Source organism: Bufo bufo, chromosome 1, assembly GCF_905171765.1.
Source record: "Bufo bufo chromosome 1, aBufBuf1.1, whole genome shotgun sequence".
NCBI classification, from domain to species: domain Eukaryota; kingdom Metazoa; phylum Chordata; class Amphibia; order Anura; family Bufonidae; genus Bufo; species Bufo bufo.
The window spans coordinates 290,123,863-290,144,013 of record NC_053389.1 but is presented as its reverse complement, the minus strand read 5'-3'; the positions used below and the strand labels follow the sequence as shown (position 1 = coordinate 290,144,013).

General features: G+C 43.0%; 1 protein-coding gene across 1 annotated transcript; it reads right to left on the bottom strand.

Moving 5' to 3' along the window:
• Positions 1-304: 304 nt before the first annotated feature.
• LOC121005458 (zona pellucida sperm-binding protein 4-like) lies at positions 305-18,267 on the bottom strand. Its single transcript, XM_040438261.1, has 11 exons — positions 18,136-18,267; positions 15,204-15,297; positions 9,468-9,623; positions 9,018-9,208; positions 4,322-4,419; positions 4,107-4,234; positions 2,105-2,294; positions 1,886-2,036; positions 1,721-1,799; positions 1,522-1,626; positions 305-393 (listed from the first exon to the last, which is right to left on the bottom strand). The coding sequence occupies exons 1-11, from the start codon at positions 18,265-18,267 to the stop codon at positions 305-307; spliced, it is 1,413 nt and encodes a 470-aa protein (XP_040294195.1).
• Between the last annotated feature and the right edge of the window lie 1,884 nt (positions 18,268-20,151).

Genomic DNA, 20,151 nt, shown 5'->3' with positions numbered 1-20,151 from the left:
TGCAGTTGTGAGGGTGCCCATGTTGCTGCGTGTCTCAAGGCAAACATGCACTGCCACCTACACATAGGTTCAGCAGCTATGAGCAGCAAATCATGGAAACAAGAGTTAACAATTTGTTCAGGGGTGCAGTGCGACCTAGTGGCTTCATCAGATTTTTGATCAAATTATGTGCTTTGTCCGATTCCTGCATTTGTTGTCCCATTAGTAAGAGACTTAATGACCGAGTAACCCCTTTAACGTTAAAATATCATAACATTTTACCAACAGTAAATTGTAAAGCCAAGAAGCTTTAGACATAAGGGCATCAACTGAAATTCAATTTCACATCTTCTTGGTACTTGCAGTGAGAAACTTTTTCATCCCAGTCATCCATTTGTGCAGTCTGTATAAGCACTGCAAGGACCAACACACATGAGCAGCAAACCAATAACATCTGCTTACAGGGGAAAAAAAATATTTGAGGTCTTTCAGCCTTAAGGGGGTTCCCCAGGATAGGTCATCAATATCTGATTAGTTGGGGGGGGGGTCCTACTACCAGCACCCCCCCCCCCCCCAATCAACTTTATGAAGAGGACACACTACTCAGGCCTCTTCCCATGTATGTAATGTTCAGTCAAATGGCCATAAATATGAAAATCCCAGAGGAAACCCCCCCCCCCCCCCCTTCCCTTTAAAAAGATGTTGTCTAGCCTTTACCAAGTGATTGACTGGTGGAGGACCCCCACCAGTCAATCAGCTGCTAGGGTGTACTGCAGCTCCAGCAACCTTGTACTGGAAGGTGCAGTTCCAGTGCCAACTTCTGGCAAGGGAGCTACACAAACAGCTGATTAGTGGGTGTCAGATCCATGATCAGCTATAGATAAAGGGATAGCCTGTCCTGAAGCTAGTCTTAAGGCTGGACAACCACTTTGCTTCTACAAATATGGAAGTCTCAGCCCAAAAACTAATTCTTGCCACTTCAGAAACTTGTGGGCACATTTGCTCAAACGATCATTTCCTGTTGGCTACATAGAGCCCATAAACTGGTTGCGGCAGGCAACAGTTTTGTTTCCAATTACAGTGCAGCTTTCATTTCATGATTGGTTGCCATCGGCAACCAAGTTTAACAGTTTCAGAGATCTCCTTTTAGTGAATATGGAGTACTGTAAGACTACATGACGTGAACCGGGAATCCTACACAACCTTAACACGCCATATTAGGCAGCAAGTTTGTTTTTTATTGTAGTCAGGGGTAAGGTTAGCCATTGATAATGAGTACAGAAAGCCTGTTTTGTGAAAACCAAGTTTATTTCAAGCATTTAGTTTGTGCTTTTTACTCTCCATTCTGCAGCGGAGCCAAATGCTTAAAAACACAAGAAATGCTGATGCAACTACTCCTCCAGCAGTGATTGCTTTGACAACATCTAAAGTAGTGTAGTCAGAGTGGATGTGACCTAGAGTGGAAGAGAAATAAAATAAAAAATATATATACTTGACTGTTTCTATAATCTAATCTTACATTGTATACGGCACAATTACTACCTTCCAGTGCCAAGGTTTCTTTCCCAACAGGAAGGAACTCAACTGGCCCATATGAAGTCACCACATTCTTCAGACGTTCCAAGTCAACATCTTTAGCCATACGCCCTAGAAGATAGATCAACATGTATATTCAGCATCAAAGCAATATGTCACAGGATACAAATATGAAAGATTTTATCCTCCATTGAAGTAAACTCACTTTTCCTTGAGGTACATGAGGTCACACAACTATCAGTGGCAGATGGGACACAGACAGAAGCACTACAGTGGAAATAGACCTGGGGTGGAGATAAACCACAAAAGCCTGTTTGCCAAGACCACTTCTGTTTCCTCATAGCAATGTGAAATTTTAGCATATATTTACCAATCCTTCAAGAGCAGTTTGGGTGCTTTGGTCCACAAATGAGAAGGTCTTCACAGAAAATCTCTTATAGTGAGTTGGGTAAGGCAGGCTTGGTGTTGCACTTACAACAGGTACAGTCTGGGATATGTAGTTGTCACCAATGAAGGGGCATCTGAAAATAATGTGTGTTAGTAAGGGGTATAATTCCAGCTGTGAATATATTTGTAACTGTGTGGCAACCTTGTCAACATTATCGGCCATTGAGGATTGAGTGTTGGGTCTGCAGAGTTGGTGGCCCAACAGTTCTCCAAGACTAGGACAAGATTGGGATCAGTTCTGTGCAACAGATGGACCTCCAAGTAGACTGGTTCTCTGAGTACTTTAACCACAGGGTAATCATTTTCAGAAAAGTACGAAGAGTAGCTCTGATCTGCAAAGTAAATATCAAGAGTGATATTCATAAACACCTCTTGGTGCACCAATAACAGTACAATTTGCTTAACCTCTTCCCAACATGTGCTCTACATGTCAGGTCTTTAAAAATGTGCTCAGGGCCCCAAACACCTCCCCACGCCACAACTATAGGTGCTGTTCAGTAGTTCTGGCAGCCTCACAGCCCTCAGAAGGATGCGAGGTCTGCCACAGCTATGTTTTTATGGAGCACAGCCCATAGTGCTGCAGTGTTAAATAAAATCTAAACCATTGCTGCATCCCAAAACACCCATATTATTAATATAAAATATGTATCCTGTATGGAAGAAAAAAAGAAAAAATGCAAGTGTGGTATGGCTGTTCTTGTACTGACCTAGACAATGAAGTTACAGGTCAGTTTTACTGCATTAGGAACACCGTAAAAACAAAACCCATAAAACTATGGCAAAATTGTTTCACTTAAGCAAAAAGGCATCCATCATGTAAAGAAAGTTAATACAAGGCACCTACCAGTGTATTGAGATTGTCCATATTGCTTCCTTTGCTGGCTGGATTAATTTTTCCCCACTACATTATACACAATTTCCAGGGGTTATTACCACCCTACAATCCAGCAGTGGTCGTGCTTGGATGCTATAGGAAAAAGCACTCCCACAGCCCCAGCCAACAGGGAGGCCAGTGCTTTTTCCTAGTGTACAAGCACAGCCATGGTTGCTGGATTGCAGGGTGGTTGTAACCCCTGAATATAGGCAGTGTATGATACGATAGAAAAGTGAATCAAGCCAGCAAAGGAGGCAATATGGACAATCAATACATCAGTGAGCGACTTGCATTAGCAAATTGTATTTATCATCATGCAGACAACCCCTTTCAGCTGAAAGCATCGCAAAATTACATTGCTTAAAACCTTTATGCTGCTGTTTTTCTTAAAGGGAACCTGTCACTGGGATTGTGTATAGAGCTGAGGATGTGGGTTGCTAGATCACCGCTAGCACATCCGCAATACCCAGTCCCCATAGCTCTGTGTGCTTTTATTGTGTAAAAATAAAACGATTTGCTACATATGCAAATTAACCTGAGATGAGTCCTGTATGGGAGATGAGTCAGGGACAGGACTCATCTCAGGTTAATTTGCATATGTATCAAATAGTTTTTTTCACACAATAAAAGCACACAGAGCTATGGGGACTGGGTATTGCGGATGTGCTAGTGGCCATCTAGCAACTCATGTCCTCAGCTCTATACACAAAATCCCGGTGACAGGTTCCCTTTAATTTTCACCACCTATACTCAATGATAGCTCTCTTTGGCCAATAGATCAACACAATAGATAACTTTGCCATCTTAGGTAGCTTACTTAACCTGCGATATAAAGGCTGGGGTGGGTTGTCACCTACGTATCTTTGGAAGGACTACTAAATGTTATATTTGTTTTCCCACTTTACAGGATAGAATTTGTGTACAAAATGCATTTGTAGAGTAGGTCAACATTCACAGAAAGGAATTTTTGCAGTGCCTAAAAGAATATTCCATAAAAAAAATAGCAATCTGAAGAAAAAAAAAACAAAAAAAAAAACCACAGATTTCCCTATAATCAGTCCAGAGAGCCACTAGCCATTATAGGCAAATCTGTGGCTGGGGAATACACAGGAGTCCCTTAGAAATATTGCTTGTGACCTACACCTGCCATGCTGAGACTAGTTCTATTAATTTAACCTTCATACCCTCACCCCTCAATTCTCTATTAACAGCTACCGTAGCCTTTACAATTACGCGTTCTAGAGATGGAAAGACTTTAGTGAACAGTGACCTTGTGAAATAGTCATCTCCAGGAAGAGCGGTCCAGAGGTGGTAACCGGAAACGGTGGTGGCAGAGTGTAAACACCAACTTGGACAGGAACAATGCCGGCTTGGGAATAGCTGCAGCGCACAGTCACTCTATATAAAATTATATGATTATAATGCAGTAGAGGGAAAAACCCACCCCAAAAACCACACATTGTGATGTTACCAAAGTTAAGTTACCGCATTATGCTGTCTCTTGTTATTGTGGATCCTTGCCAGGCGAGAACACTTCTTACAGCTTCTATGGTGCTCTCATAGACCAATGGACCACCAGCCACCTACATTAAATACTTAGGCATTATGGCATGCAATGTCAAGAAGAAAACTCCAGTAATAACACTAGCTTTTAGATATGCGTTAAGTGCTAACAGTTTGGGTTTAGAAGAACATAGCTGCTGTCTTCCAAAAACATTGCCACACTTTACAGTTTGAGGTTCTATTTTAGTAAACTTAACTGAAGATTGGTCATTGAAAGTATTTGGCCAGACTCACCATGTGCAGTCAAGGCCTGATGTGGCAAGCTGTAGGGAGGCAGAGGTCATGGTGCATGTTTTAGAGATTAGTGGGAGGTGGCTGGGAATGACCACCACCACCTAGACACATCTACAATGTCAAATTTAGATTTGGTGGGTTAGTTATAAGTCATAGGTACACTTTAAGCAGTTGTTTCATATGGGGCTACATTTACTTGTACATGATTATACATAAAGGCTACGTACACCTTTGGTGGGAATTGTGTTTTTTTTATAAAAAATTAGCCATTTTCCCCGCACAGCTTTGAGTTAATCTACTAGCAGGATCTGCATTTTCTCTGCTCTGTCAGGTAAGGCAGGGAGGCGATGGGCTCCTTATCTCTGACCTTAAACACTCACTCAAGCTCAATTCTTATCGGGTGAAGGGGGGGGGAGGGATTTCTGGTAATTTGGTTTCCAAAGATTCCCTCATGACAGCATAACAGGAGGTTGTTCCCCTTTGATTTTCTTGGGACAGGAAACTGGTTAAAAAGGTCCCTCCCATCTCCACCCACCAGCGTTTTTCCAGATTACTACACTAGGATGGATGCAACTGGTTTATTAAAAATCATAAAATCTTATATGCAATATTTACATATTAGTTAGTAAGGTAGGGAATGTACAGGTGCTGTCATGAGGGAATCTCTGGAAACAGTTACTAGCAAGTCTAATTCCCATTTTCCAGCTCATCCCTCATGACAGGGGGACCAAGTCTAAGGACAACATCTCAGATATCCATTAGATGAAAATACCATTTCATAGAATCAGGTAACTGGAATTATTTTTTGGATCACTGTAGGTGCTGCCAGGATTTGGGATAAAGGATCAGGAGCGATGCAGTAGAAATTCACGATAATCTTTATTCACAGGGTTGTCAATGCGTTTATGGGACGGAGAGTCCCCTTCATCAGGACAGTAATTACTGTCCTGATGAAGGGGATGCTCAGACCCAGAAACACGTTGACAACCCTGTGAACAAAGATTATCGTGAATCTACCGGATTGCTCCTGATGTTCCTTTATTCAATATCCTCACAGCACCTACCGTGATCCGAAAATAATTTTTTCCAGTTACCTGTCGAGCCTGTTTGCCTTGGAGTTACACGGCTGCAGCCAAGGATAAAACCGCCTACTGGTTGGGATCATAAATTACCAGAAAAGCTATTTAATAACAGATACCGCACATGTGGCGCTCCTTTCTCCCCATTTGTATCTTCACATTTCATAGAATCAGGAATAAACCAGACAAACTTTGATTCTGCCAGAATACTAAATCTTGATGACAGAATTTGTGAACCCAGTCGTAACTCTGAAAGGTCTCCATCTGCATCCTTGATCAGACCTACCTCTGTTTACAGATTTAAATACTTAGAATAAATTAAGAATCTTATTAGACAGCCAAAAAAAGAGGATGCCCTTCACCTCCAAGCCTAGATGGCAAGTACCATTGTGTAAGAGCTACTTGCTCTAAAGCCAGATACAATATTGTAACATCATATATAACCACTATACCAAGTAAAAATTTACTGTAGACCCCATTGCAGTTAATTCCCAAGAGCTTAATTGTTAAAATATGATAAACCCCAAAATGTCTACAAGGTATATGTAAAAAACCGAGCCAAGCTGACAGAACTGGCACATGGCAGGCATTGACATCAACGATGAGGTAACCAAACTGTACCATTAACTTCATACTAGTCCAGGACAAGCTTGGGATCCTGTACTAGGCGTTTGTATGAACTCAAGGCAGAAGGAGAAGAACCCTCCCGACTAAGCCAGGCCAACCGAGAACTCACCTGCCCACATATCTTCAAGGTCAGAGGCAGTTTTAAGGGTTTCACAAGATCTTTACATGGCACTAGCCAGGAGACACAGGGACAGTGGCAAAAGGTTACAGGACCTGTACAGTGCACATAGCTGCAGCTTATATGTGTGAGCATGGCTGTATGTGGGAATGGACAGAGGAATGCACAGTCTATTGCTGTTTTGTAGCTCCCTGGGTTGGTGTGCAGTGAGGGGAGTCTCCTTCCTGGAGGTGACAGAGGTGCCCTTGAGGTTATGGGTATTAGGTGCAATGAAGGCAGGGTCCCTAATGTTCATGACATAAGCACCCTTAGGTGCAAATAGAACAGAGAAGAGTTTAGTTAGGCACAAGCTGACATTTACTGAAAATCACTTGTCTTGAGGTAGCTAAACCAATTTATTGCCATAAAAGGGATAGCTATAATCCATACAAGATTAATTCCCAGACAGGATGGTGCTGCCTCCCATTATAACAGGTCTGGGTAGGATCTTTACTAAATTTCAGTGCTCTGGTCACACTAATGTTCCTTCAACTTCAGGCTGACCCATACCATCTTCAGGTGTAGAGTATACTATACCCCATCACATGGCCGGTACACATGTCTTGCACTCCTTGAATTAGATACAATTTCCATCATCCATGGAAGAATGGGCTCCAAATACAGCTTTGCGCTAAACTGTAAATTGTGAGTAGGCACTGTAGGCTACTCCCCTCCCCAAATGAGTGAGAGTGCATAGATTGAACTACATCATCTCCGCTAATCTTTGTCACACTGGGTCTTCACCTTAGGACCCCTTTAGCTTTAACTTAACTTCCTCCTACCTTGTTACTTTTATGAGTCAGGGCACCAATAGGTGGCAAGTGGCAGCCGGCCATGCACAGAGGCAAGCCCTGCACAGACAGAAGAAACAAGCCAGGCACAGGCCATGAGGAGCACACACCAGGCACAGTATAAATTTTTCCTAGATAAAGGAATCAAGTCCGACAAATCCTTAGGTCTAGCAACCTGGCTCGGTTAAGTCTACGACCTTGTCAATTGAATGCAGCCTGAAAATTTTAAGTCCACATTCAGTCCTCATTAAAGAAACAGGCGATGCTACTATTGCCCGAGCTCCCATTTAGATCCACACAGATTCTTAAGTAATTAGAACTGTTGAGGCAATCCAGCTGGTTAAACACATGCATGGTTTACTTACTAATCTTGGATTATATGCCGCCAAATAAAGCACCAATAATGTCATACAGCTTCTGCCAACACTTGCATACGGAGCGTTGGTAAGGAGAAAAGAAAAGGCCCCATTCCAGCTGCTGACTGTTTCAGGCGCACTGAGGCTCGATCCTGCTGAACTATGGATCCAAGCTCCATGAACCCATAGTCAGGTAACCACCAGCTCCACACAAGAGGTACTGGCATGGCCACTTATAGGGTAGGAAGGATGAACCCAGTAATCAAACCCAGGCCATCAGAGAACCCACCTATAGGTTCAGACTCCACCAGGTGGGTTCTGGGCTGCTAAGGGACCTCTACCCTGAGGGGTATTAGCAAGGCTATTCAAGACCTGGAAGGAGAGGCTGGACATCCCTGATCCTAGTCCCAGCCTTAGGCCCTAAAAGTTCTTGTAGAATCTCTTCAACCCTAGAGCAGGGAACCTTTCCATGTCTATCCCCTGTAGGGACAGGAAGAACACTGGTGGGAGGAACCTTTTAACCTCCGTTTCCTGTCCCAAGAAGGTCAAAGGGGAACAACCTCCTGTTGTGCTGTCATGAGGCATGAGCTGGTAAAAATGTGGCTCAAGCTGGATTTACATGGGCAGACTGAACAGCCAGTTGTTGGGAAGGAAGCATTCCTGTGACAGTCAGCTGCTCCTTCAGTGAAGGAGGCCACTGCATTTGCATGCAGGGATCTCTTCACTGTGTGAGGGACGAGGGATTGCTATAGCAATTCCTCATACAGAATCATGGTTTGAGCAGCAGATCACTGTTTAGACAGCACAATCTGCAGCCCAGAAGCCATGATCAGTGGGTATAAACAGGATCACCCGATGAATCAGTGTCTCCAAAAGGTCTACATAGCCTGTAAGGCTCTGCCACTCCAAGAGTACTTTGTCTAGTAGGCAAAGACCTCCAGCTCCAGAATATGACCTTATGGGGGAAGGGGGGTGTACAACCAGAGTGCAGACTGTACAAGGGAGAATCAAGTTAACATCTTGAAACTTGCTTACTGCATTTCAATTATTGGTGTCGGTATGTGAGGCGAACCCAAGAGAGCATACTGTAGTTCACATGAACTGCTAGTGAACTACAGTACCATCAAACCTGGATTTTTTGGAATTAAGGACATGGGCCATTAACATTTCTTAAGTAATCTTTATAATGCTGAGAATAACTCATTAGGCAATATGTCCACACTTGCAGCTAACGTGAAAACTTTTGGTGACAAATGTTAGAGATTTAAATTGCTTTTTATTGACCAAATATATAACAGAGTAGTCCATTGCAAATGCTAGCTAGCAGTGTAGTAGGCCTGCATGAGACAGGTTTGGGTAAACTGTTCTCCTCACCTGTCTTAAGTTGCTACAGTATAAGGGGAATTTGAAAACTGCAAAGGACGAGCTCATTGATACCAACAATCCTGCACAAGTAGACAAATCCAAACCAGTCATGTGTACAGAAGACAAATTTAGTGGCGGCATGGTCAGATCTCTGGAAACTGCAACCACCATGTTGTTGTCACTTGAGCACCATGTGGTCACTGCAGAAGAATAAGAAGTCATAACAAAGAATCACAGAACAAGACAAAATGCTACGCAATAAGACCATTGAAGAGGATTCGCCAAGCCAGGGAATGCATTAGCATTCCCCCCCCCCCCCTCTATATACCCAATTTAGACTATACATACTGGTCTAGACACCAGTGGCAGGATATACAAGTTTTTATTCCACTGTCAAGAATAGATTACATTTTGGAATATTTGGGCACAACAAGTATTTCTTGTGGGTAAAATACTTACATTTATTTGCAAAGTAACAGGGCATTGTAGAGTCACTTGGTGAAAAACAGCAGCCAACTTCCTCACAGACCACTTGGGACACTGGTGCATTCATACAAGAAAGCTTGTCCACTTGACTCACAGCAGAACACATACTTGGGCTAGGAGCATCCTTAGCTAAGGTATATAAAACACAAGTACAGTAGTAAGGAAACATACTATAAAAAGCAGAAAGTGCTACTTTAACAGGTCATAGTCTGCTCAACCCATATCCATTAGGGTTTCTAAGAAGAATATCTTCCTCATGTCCAGTTACATCCCATTTTAAGATATTGCCTGCAAAGGAGCTCACTTAAAAGGAATGCATCACAAAAAATGGTATCTGCCAGTTCAGACCGGATAGCAACATATCCTTTTTGTAAGGCTACTTTCACACTAGCGGCAGGATGGATCCGACAGGCTCTTCACCCTGTCAGATCCATCCTGCTGCTATTTTGCTGTGCTGTCCCCATTGACTATAAGGGGGACGGGGTGGAGCTCTGGCGCAGCATGGCAGTGCACGGCGAGAGGCCGCCAGACTAAGAGTACTGCATGTCCGACGGCCTCTCACCGTGAACTGCACTCCGCCCCCATTATAGTCAATGGGGACAGAGCGGCAGACTGGCGTCACGGCAAAATATCGGCAGAACGGATCTGACAGGGTGAACAGCCTAATCTGTTTATTTTCCCATCAGGTTTTTCTATTCCATTACCCGAACATGGTTATGGGGCGGAAGTCTGGCCCGAGCTGTTCTTAACAGCATTTAGAAAGCACGTAAGGAATCACTTTACGGCAGCCACATGCACCATAGACACAATGGAGAGGAGCTGACCTCATTGACTGCGATCAGTTTTCTAGGCACATTCTGTCACTGACCTGAGATCATTTTACAAGCAAGGAATAAATAAGCTTTGACAATCTCCATCTATTGTGAATGGAGGATCCTGCGTTACCTGCCATTCTAAAGGGCCCTTTACATGGCTCGATGCAGCATGCAATTGTTGGAAGGGTTCCTTCATGTCAACCATTTGCCCATTAGTGGAGGAGACCGCTGCATTTACATGCAGCAATCTACTCCACAGTGTGAGGGGGGAGTGATCGCTAATGCCATCACTCGCCCCTACAAGTCCCATTGTTTGCCAGCAGCAGAGGCTGTTTTACAGCACAATCTACTGCCGAGAAACTGATTTAGGTGTCCGCACCAACGATCCTATTAACCGATCGAGTGTTTCGCTTGTTCAGTGGCACCTTTACACAGGAAGGTTATTGCTAACAAGTGTCCATATGAATGCTCTTAGGCCTCTTTCACACGGGCGTCCTGGATTTGCGTCGTGTGCGCATTGTGGGAATACCCACGCAAGCGCGCATGCAATTTGTCAGTTTTGCATGAGTGATCAACTGAATGTGGTACCCGAACTTCACTGAAGTTCGGGTTCAGTAGATTTTATTATTTTCCCTTATAATTAGGTTAAATACAGAATGCTTACAAAAATGTGGCTTGAGGGGTTAACGCCTGTGCTCTGGTTGGTGCCGCGGACGGAGGACGTTCCCTTTACCAGGATCTGCCCCCTGCAACAACGGACGTCACGGCGTACGATTTTTTCTATTGGCCGCCTTAGAATCCCTCCCCTTATGGGTGTGGGGACTCAGCGCAGGCACATATGGACACAGTACACCGGATTTCGGCACGAACTCACCTCTGGACACAGCGCCGGTGTTCACATGGACCCTCCCCCACCAGTAAGTATAAGTGAGCCACTATTTAAAAAAGGATAGAGAATATATATATATATATATATATTATATTAGTGGCTCACCCGTATCTGATACTATGGTTAAGGTGCTCTGTTTTTTGGATGATTCACCTGTTCATCCCGTATAGCAAAATATCTGAATTGAAAGTAAAAACAGGCACTCACCAGCTGGCAGGTCTATAAGTAGTAACTTTATATGATAATAAAAATTGTACATAAAACTTTCACATTAAAAAATTGATTTGAACATAGAAAGCACTGGGGACAATGTATAAATGCATATAAATATAATCCTGTGTCTTCCCTGTATTGGCTATCTAAATGGATTTTATGCTCTTGGTCATTTCATATAAGTGCATAGATTGTGCAAAAATATACAAATAAATACAACAATAAAGTCCTGTGTGAAAAAAATTAACAAAATAGATATCCTGCGACAAAATGTCTATGTCCTGTGAAAAAATATGTATATCCTGTAAAGGATATATATGAGTGACAAAAAGATATAAAAATCTTGTGTAATTGGTGTTAAGTGAATAAAGTCTGAAGACCTAGTAGCAATTCCTTAAGTCAGATGATAAAACTGTTTCCATTCAGTACAGCTCTTTTGTATCGCTTCCTCTATGCGTCAGAAGATAAGGGTTAGGTAAAATGTGGTCTGGTTTTAAAACTGGGGCGTCCCCCTAGTTATTCAAACCCTCTTACCTTGCCCTTAATTGTGACTGTCCTCTTTGGGGGTGCCACTCTCATAGACGCTGGGTCTCTTATCCCTCCCGGGTTAGCACGGGATCCGATAATGCAGGAGTTACTGCTCGCCGGTCTCGGCGTTCCACGAGGTTGCTTCCTTGCGTGTCACCAGTCAGGAAGTGATTTGCAGAGTTCGCGTAGTCTCGCGATAGCTTGAACCAGCTAAGTTTTCACTGGAGTATTGTTACAAGCTGTATGATGATCTTCCGATGGTTATTGCATTCGGATTCAGATGGGTAATTTTTACTCGCAGGAACCAGCCATGGCTGGTTCAAGCTATCGCGAGACTACGCGAACTCTGCAAATCACTTCCTGACTGGTGACACGCAAGGAAGCAACCTCGTGGAACGCCGAGCAGTAACTCCTGCATTATCGGATCCCGTGCTAACCCGGGAGGGATAAGAGACCCAGCGTCTATGAGAGTGGCACCCCCAAAGAGGACAGTCACAATTAAGGGCAAGGTAAGAGGGTTTGAATAACTAGGGGGACGCCCCAGTTTTAAAACCAGACCACATTTTACCTAACCCTTATCTTCTGACGCATAGAGGAAGCGATACAAAAGAGCTGTACTGAATGGAAACAGTTTTATCATCTGACTTAAGGAATTGCTACTAGGTCTTCAGACTTTATTCACTTAACACCAATTACACAAGATTTTTATATCTTTATTTCTTGTCACTCATATATATCCTTTACAGGATATACATATTTTTTTCACAGGACTTAGACATTTTGTCGCAGGATATCTATTTTGTTAATTTTTTTCACACAGGACTTTATTGTTATTATTGTATTTATTTGCACAATCTATGCACTTATATGAAATGACCAAGAGCATAAAATCCATTTAGATAGCCAATACAGGGAAGACACAGGATTATATTTATACATTGTCCCCAGTGCTTTCTATGTTCAAATCAATTTTTTAATGTGAAAGTTTTATGTACAATTTTTATTATCATATAAAGTTACTACTTCTAGACCTGCCAGCTGGTGAGTGCCTGTTTTTACTTTCAATTCAGACATTTCACTATATGATTTCAGTACACATGATCCCCCTCTGCTTCTAGCTTGGCCAATGAGAAGGCTGCATTATCTTTGACTTTAGGAGTAGTGTTGATTGCGAACTTTTGTAATGCTAATTTTTATCGTGAATTTTTTAATTGCCGATTTCTGCAAGCAAGAAAATAATGACTGGAGATAACAAATTCGTGAAATATCACGAATTCGAATATTGCCTCTGCCACTCATCACATGTGAGCGTGGTGACGTCAGTGCAGGTCATGCTGAATGAAGATAGAAGATCCTTCAATCTTCATTCAGCAGGACCTGCGCTGAAGTTACCACGCGGTGAGCACGATTACGTCAAAGGTCCTTTTGCAGGTCCTGAAAGAAAGCAGACCATGTCAGCAGTGCAAACAAGAGGATGAGGAGAGTTAAATAAAAAATTACCCCTCAAGCCACATTTTAGTAAGCTTTCTGTATTAAGAATGCTATTTTCCCTTTCAACTGCTATAAAAGGGAAAACAGTGATTCGATTTTAACAGGGTCCGGGGTTGCTCGTCCATCATCTAGCAACCATGCTTAAAAAAAAAAATTTGCACTGCATCTGCGATTTTCATGCAGACCCATTCATTTCTATGCGGCCTGCGTTGCGTTAAAAACGCAGAATATAGAACATGCTGCGATTTTCATGCAGCACACAAGTGATGTGTGAAAAATCACTGCTTATCTGCACAGCCCTATTGAAGTGAATGGGTCTGGATTCAGTGGGTGCAATGCGTTCACCTCACACATTGCACCCGCGCGGAATATTCACCCCATGTGAAAGGGGCCTTAGTGTAAAGAGCCCTTAAACCTGCCTGTAATAAGGAGATTACTGCAGTAAAGTGATCTGTACAGACCAAGTGGCACTTATTAGGCTTAGTGGCCATTGTGAAAGCTGCAGGATTTTATGGTTTGTTTAAATTGAGATGAAAAAATAAACTAATTCATTAAAAGTGTTTAGCATAAAAGCAGGATTTAAATAGGTCACTTTCATTGCCTTTAAGCACCAAAGGCATATTTACTGTAGATGGTGTAAACTTAGAAAGGCTGTCTAGACCTGCACCAGATTTATCCTGGTGGCTCTGGCTGGATGACAAACTTACTACATGACTAGCAGTGGCCTACATAGAGAAGCAAGGATCAAACCAGGTTCCACACAGGACAGAAGGGTTTCTGCCTAAACCCTTTGGCCATTTTTCCACTGCCTCATTTGCTAAAAGTTGTTCCTTTAGAGAATAGAGTCCTGACCAAGTTTGCCTCCAGTAGAGGAGATAATCCCAACTGCGCCCCCTCTTGCCCTGGGCTCTATAGCAGTTGCATGGTCTGCCGCTATTGTAGTTCTGCCCATGATGACGACTAAACACTTTGTTATTGGCTTACTTTCAGACTGCATTTCACATCACAGGCCATGCACCATATCAGACTAGGTATAGTCTGTGCCAAATTGCACCTGTTTTTGGTACAACTTTTGCAAAAATCTAGATGCAATGATATTAAAAAATGTGGGCCAGACACACGATGGCTTCCCTGAACTTTAATTTTGGACTGGTAACCTGGAATAGACTTGTTGCTCCTAATATGAAGGGATTGCCAAGCCTTTTCCCTCTAAACAGCTTTTTGAGGCAATCATAACTGAAGTCAGAATGTATTACTATAAAAAAAAAAAAAAAAAATTATTATATATATATATATATATATAATAAAGTGTGGGCTTAAGATCATGAAGTTTTAAAAAGAAACTTTTACATAGAAATCCATTGCCTTATGGGGCTTCTGGCATAACCAATTTATTAACTACAAGTAGAAACTCAAATGCCTCTTGAAGATACCGCCTATAGCAAAGTTCCTTAACTTCAGTCCTCAGGGACCACCTGCCGGTCACAATTTGAAAGTATAGCAAAGAATGAACAGCTGTGGTAGGTCCTGATGCATTGACACTAATTATACTACCTGCTCAATACTAAAGAAACCCTAAAACCATGACTGGCTGGTGGTCCCTGAGGAAACAACCTGTAGTATACATTCACATTCTGTTGTACAGTTCCTACTGAAAGCATGTGTCCTTGTATTGGTTTTTGGTCATTGCTTCTCATGTGTAAACTTACATACTACAAGGAAACAACCTGATGAAGATTGAAAATATGAAAGATTATCTAAAAAAAAGTTTACCAGTTATAACAGGACATCTTTTTTCCACCTTATAGTGGTCAACTTCTCCATTCACAATCTCTTCCAAGACGAGAGTCATCACATATTCTCCATCCTGTAAAGACACAAGGACAGCAGATAATTGACCAATGGTAACCCATTTTGTTTAATCCATGTATTGGGAATTGAAGGGTGGGGTGAAACACCCCCCTCCCCCCAACTTGAAGTTCCTAGGACTCAACACAAGATTTGGAACAGGGCTCTACTTACCATTTATAACTAGTCTTATGCAGGAGAGCGGCATTTGGGTTCATCTACAGCTCCAGAGCTAAGGTGCAACTATTACTGCAACACCTTCCCTGACATTCTGTTTACCCATACACACTCACTGATGTAGAAGTCTACTTTGTGCACTTTAGTGGAAACCTGTTCTGCGTCCAAAAATGGATCCTGGGCACAGACCACCATGTATGGGTGTCAATGTCTACTATGACACCACCACTAAAATGCATTTAAGGGTATTCAGACCCATATAGTAGGATCTTTTGGGCCCCGAGTGGAATGTGTGGCTCCCCACTTTAGGATTTTGGAAGTGCAATGTGCCGCCGCCCCCAGGGCTCACCAAGTTCCAGTGCTTTAGGAATGCAGAGTAGTGATGTGTCACGGGGCTCCTACCTGGAGGTTGTTGATCCCCAGGGTTAGGCGCCATAGCATGCAGAGGAGCATTAGTTGGAGGAATAAGTCAAGTCCAGACAAATCTCCGTACAGCATTAAAACAAAGTTTGGAGGGAAGAGACTTTGGATCCAAAGCACACTTTGCTCATCCCTAGTAATCATACATGCACACTGCTGCTCCATTCAGTATATGGAGATTGCTGGTGGAGAGTAGGGAGAAGGGGGGTGAGGTCTGACTGCTGGGGTCACACTGATCAGATATTTATCCCTTTTCCTGAGGTTAGCAGATAAGTGTTTGTAATTGGACATAGTTCCCATCAAAGTGAATGGGGCCGATCACGATACCAAGCACAGCAGCTATACAATCTACGGAGCTGTGCTTGGCAAGCTGAAAGCGGGGGGAGGTTATCGGGTGTCAGACCCCTACCAATCAGATACTGATGACCTATCCTGAGGCTAGGTCATCAGCATCAATTTCAGAAAATCTCTAAAAAAAAAAAAGTCCTTGAATGCACAGTGATAATATAATTAGTCAGTAGATGTCAGTATAACCTCAGTGTTGTTCCCAACAGTCATCCTTATAGGGCATACAGCATCTCCAACGCAATCTCTGCAATGTTCATCTTAGGCTACCTTCACATCTGTGCATTTCATTCAGCCGGGCTTTTCTGTCAGACTGCCTGATGCGAACAGGATGTCCGCCGGCCGAATTAAAGTAGAATGGGGTCCGGCAGACATGCTGTTCACATTCGGCTTACAAGCAGAGAACCCACAAGACAAGCCGTTGCATGCCTGCTGGAATAGGCTACCTCAGATGTGAAGGTAGCCTTATCCTGCCCAGGTCATCACTATACATTCCCACCATGGTGTCCATACTCGGGTGGGTCTCCCCACAGTAGCACACGTTATTATTCCCTCACATCTCAGTGGCTTAAGGGCACTGGTCACTGCAAATCACATACCAACATGACTTCTAGGTGCCAGCTACACGGCTGAAGTGCTAGGAGATATAGCATGTAAAGACATTAAACAGTAATGCTGGCATGTTTTAGAATAAGTCACCTCACAGTCGAGTACAACTGGTGATATGACCGCTACTATGGGCTCAGTTCTAAGGATTTGGATGACTTGTACATTTTTACTAAAGGAGGTTCAGAACCTTGTATTCCATTCATTAGTGGGTGCCATGTACTGTAATAGTGTGTTAGCCTTGCAGGATGCACCTGAAACGTCACTAATCCCCGCAGGTTCCAGTAGCTGGACCTCAGATAATGGGGAACATTTACTATAGTGCAGAAAATAGTTGTTTTAAGCTACATGCACGCAAATGTTTGTTTCGTTCTGGTTTCTTTGCGGATAGGATGCGGACCCATTCATTTCAAAGGATCTGCAAAAAAGGATGGCATCTCTTTTGCAGATCCGCAATTCGCAGACCGTAAAACACATACGGTCGTGTGCATGTAGCCTTAGACCATCTAATTGTATTAGTTGCTGAAAGTGGGCCTGTGAGGCTTTTGCACCTCGTTTAACTAATTTGAAGTTTTGTACAAATTCAGGAGTTGTCAAATTTGTGACTTTTACAATTTGTGTAGGTGTGGTTTTACACATGAATTAGGTGCAAAAACAGTCATTTTTATTCCAGTTGTGTGGTCAAGTGCAACTTTTTTGCATTAAGAGTCACTTTCAGGGAGACATGCAGCTTTTCTCCGCACAGATGCGACTATTTTTCATGTGCAAATACATCAGACTAAGGGCTCATTCAGATGGCTGTATGAACAAGTTCGCATCCGTGCCGCAATTTTGCGGAACTGGCGCGGACCCAATTATTTCTATGGGGTCGCAAAATATGCGGACAGCATACTGTGTGCTGTCCGCATCCGTGGTTCCATAGAAAATGCCTACTCTTGGCCGCGATTGAGGACAATAGGATATGCTCCATTATGGTTGTGGTCACACAGCTGGTATCCATGTTTTGCAGATCCGCGAAACGCTACAGTCATCTGAATGCACCCTAACAATATGCCTAATATAATTTATCAACTGCTGCAAAACTTTAAATATGCAGCAAAAGACTGACATTTGTATGAAATACGCCAGTCTAATTTCACTCCTAAACAGGCGAGCTTGATAGTTGTGCCCCAGTAGCTTTTAGTCATGGGAGCAGCACTGAATGGAGTAGTCAATGAGGTATCTGGTCTCTACCATAGGTCAGATAACAGGCTGCCATATGGTAGCAGAATAGTACAAGTGACCACATGAAGATCCATACAGTTCTTACCTCCTTCAGTATGTAGCACCCGTCATAAGCCGCACTAATCAGCATTGTGCCATTTAGTCTCTTGCTTATCCAGAGCCCACAAGCGGAGTTATTGGCAAGAACGCGAGGCTCTCCTTGAAAATCTGAAAGCATTCCAAAAAGATCAGCGTTGTTACCAAATAGTTTACACTATTCATTGGTCTGATCTAGCATTTAATTACAATATATACTCAATATGGCCACAATGTTATAGCAGTACATACTGACATATCTATAGTCATGTGCTAGTCAGCTAAATGTTCCAATATAATATATGTCCGTGTACAAACTAAGTGCACCAAAGCCCTGCAATGAATCACCTACATTGACGATACTAACCCACATTAGTGCAGATCAGTATTTAATTACAACAAATATGGCCACAATTAAGGTCATAGCAGTATGTATGCACATCCAAGTACATACAGGGGTGCAGCAGCATGTGCTCATTTATCGTGTGTCTTTTAGCACTCCGACAGCTATCCACAAAACATACTGGCCGTGTGGGCGCGCCGCAGAACAGTGGTTATTTTCCATTTGAGGTCCCCAATTACAGATAAGGCACTCCTTTGATTCCTGCCACAGGTCACATAATTTTGATGGTCGCCAAGGGATGCCTCCTCCAAAATTGGTTTCATCCAACAGTTCTGGGAGTGATTCAAGTGGTTTCTTAGGCTACTTTCACACCTGCGTTAGGTGCGGATCCGTCTGGTATCTGCACAGACGGATCCGTCTGCATTCTATGTTAAAAAAAAAAAAAAAAAAAAAAGCTAATTGTTAGTCAGATGGATCCGTCCTGACTTTACATTGAAAGTCAATGGGGGACAGATCTGTTTGCAATTGCACCATATTGGGTCAACGTCAAACAGATGCATCCCCATTGACTTACATTGTAAGTCAGGACGGATCCGTTTGGCTCCGCACGGCCAGGCGGACACCAAAACGCTGCTTGCAGCCTTTTGGTGTCCGCCTCCAGAGCGGAATGGAGGCGGAACGGAGCCATACTGATGCATTCTGAACGGATCCGCATCCATTCAGAATGCATTGGGGCTAAACTGATCCGTTTGGGGCTTCTTGAGAGCCTTGAAACGGATCTCACAGGCGGACACCGAAACACTGGTGTGAAAGTAGCTAACCAAGGTATTCGTCTAAGGGTATTTTCACACTAGCGTTTGTTTTCCGGTGTTGAGTTCTGTCCTAGGGGCTCTATACTGGAAAAGACTGATCAGTTTTATCCTAATGCATTCTGAATGGAGAGCAATCCGTTCAGGATTCTTCAGTTCATTCACTGTACGGTTTTTGGATGGAGAAAATACCGCAGCATGCTGCAGTTCTCTCCAGCCAAAATGCTGATCACTTGCAGGAATGCCGGATCCGGAATTAAATGTTCTGGCAAAACGGATCCAGCTTTCTGGTCTGCGCAGACCTTTAAAAAAAATGCAAAAAAAAAAAACAGATCTGTTTTTTCCAGATAACACCAGAGAGACTGAGCCGGTATTTAAATGCATTTGTCAGACAGTATGCCAGATCCGGCAGGCAGTTCCAGCGACAGAACTGCCTGCCGGAATACTCTGCCGCAAGTGTGAAAGTACCCTTAGAGACTGAGATTCGTAAGCATTGGAAGTAGCTAGTGAAAAGATTTTGCAAAAAAATTAAAAGACTTTTTGTACCTTTGATCCCAAAGAAATTGAGTTTCATGGATCCCTTTGGTCTTACTTCCTAGTACTTAGAGCATTTGAAGGGAGCCCTGGGTCGTCTTTGCCCCTTCCCAAGGCATAGGGGCCTTAGTTAAAGGAGTATCCCAGTTGGTTGAAGTTATCCCCTACAGCTGGGACCCCCACAATCACAAGAAAAGGGGCCCGTACCCCTTGCAATGAATGGAGTAGCCAGTCCCACATGCTTGTTGCCACTCCATTTCTATGAGTTCCGGAAATAGAGCGGCCACATGCATGTGTGATAGAGGATAACTACAACCATTGATATAATTCCACCCTATGT

Excerpts from the sequence above, each read along its gene's own strand:
- LOC121005458 (XM_040438261.1), bottom strand. The coding sequence starts at position 18,267 with ATGCTTTCAGATTTTCAAGGAGAGCCTCGCGTTCTTGCCAATAACTCC. Across the intron at positions 15,298-18,135 it reads GGTGCTACATACTGAAGGAG|GATGGAGAATATGTGATGAC; the intron begins GTAAGAACTGTA and ends GTGTCTTTACAG. Across the intron at positions 1,627-1,720 it reads CTCATGTACCTCAAGGAAAA|GGCGTATGGCTAAAGATGTT; the intron begins GTGAGTTTACTT and ends TCTATCTTCTAG.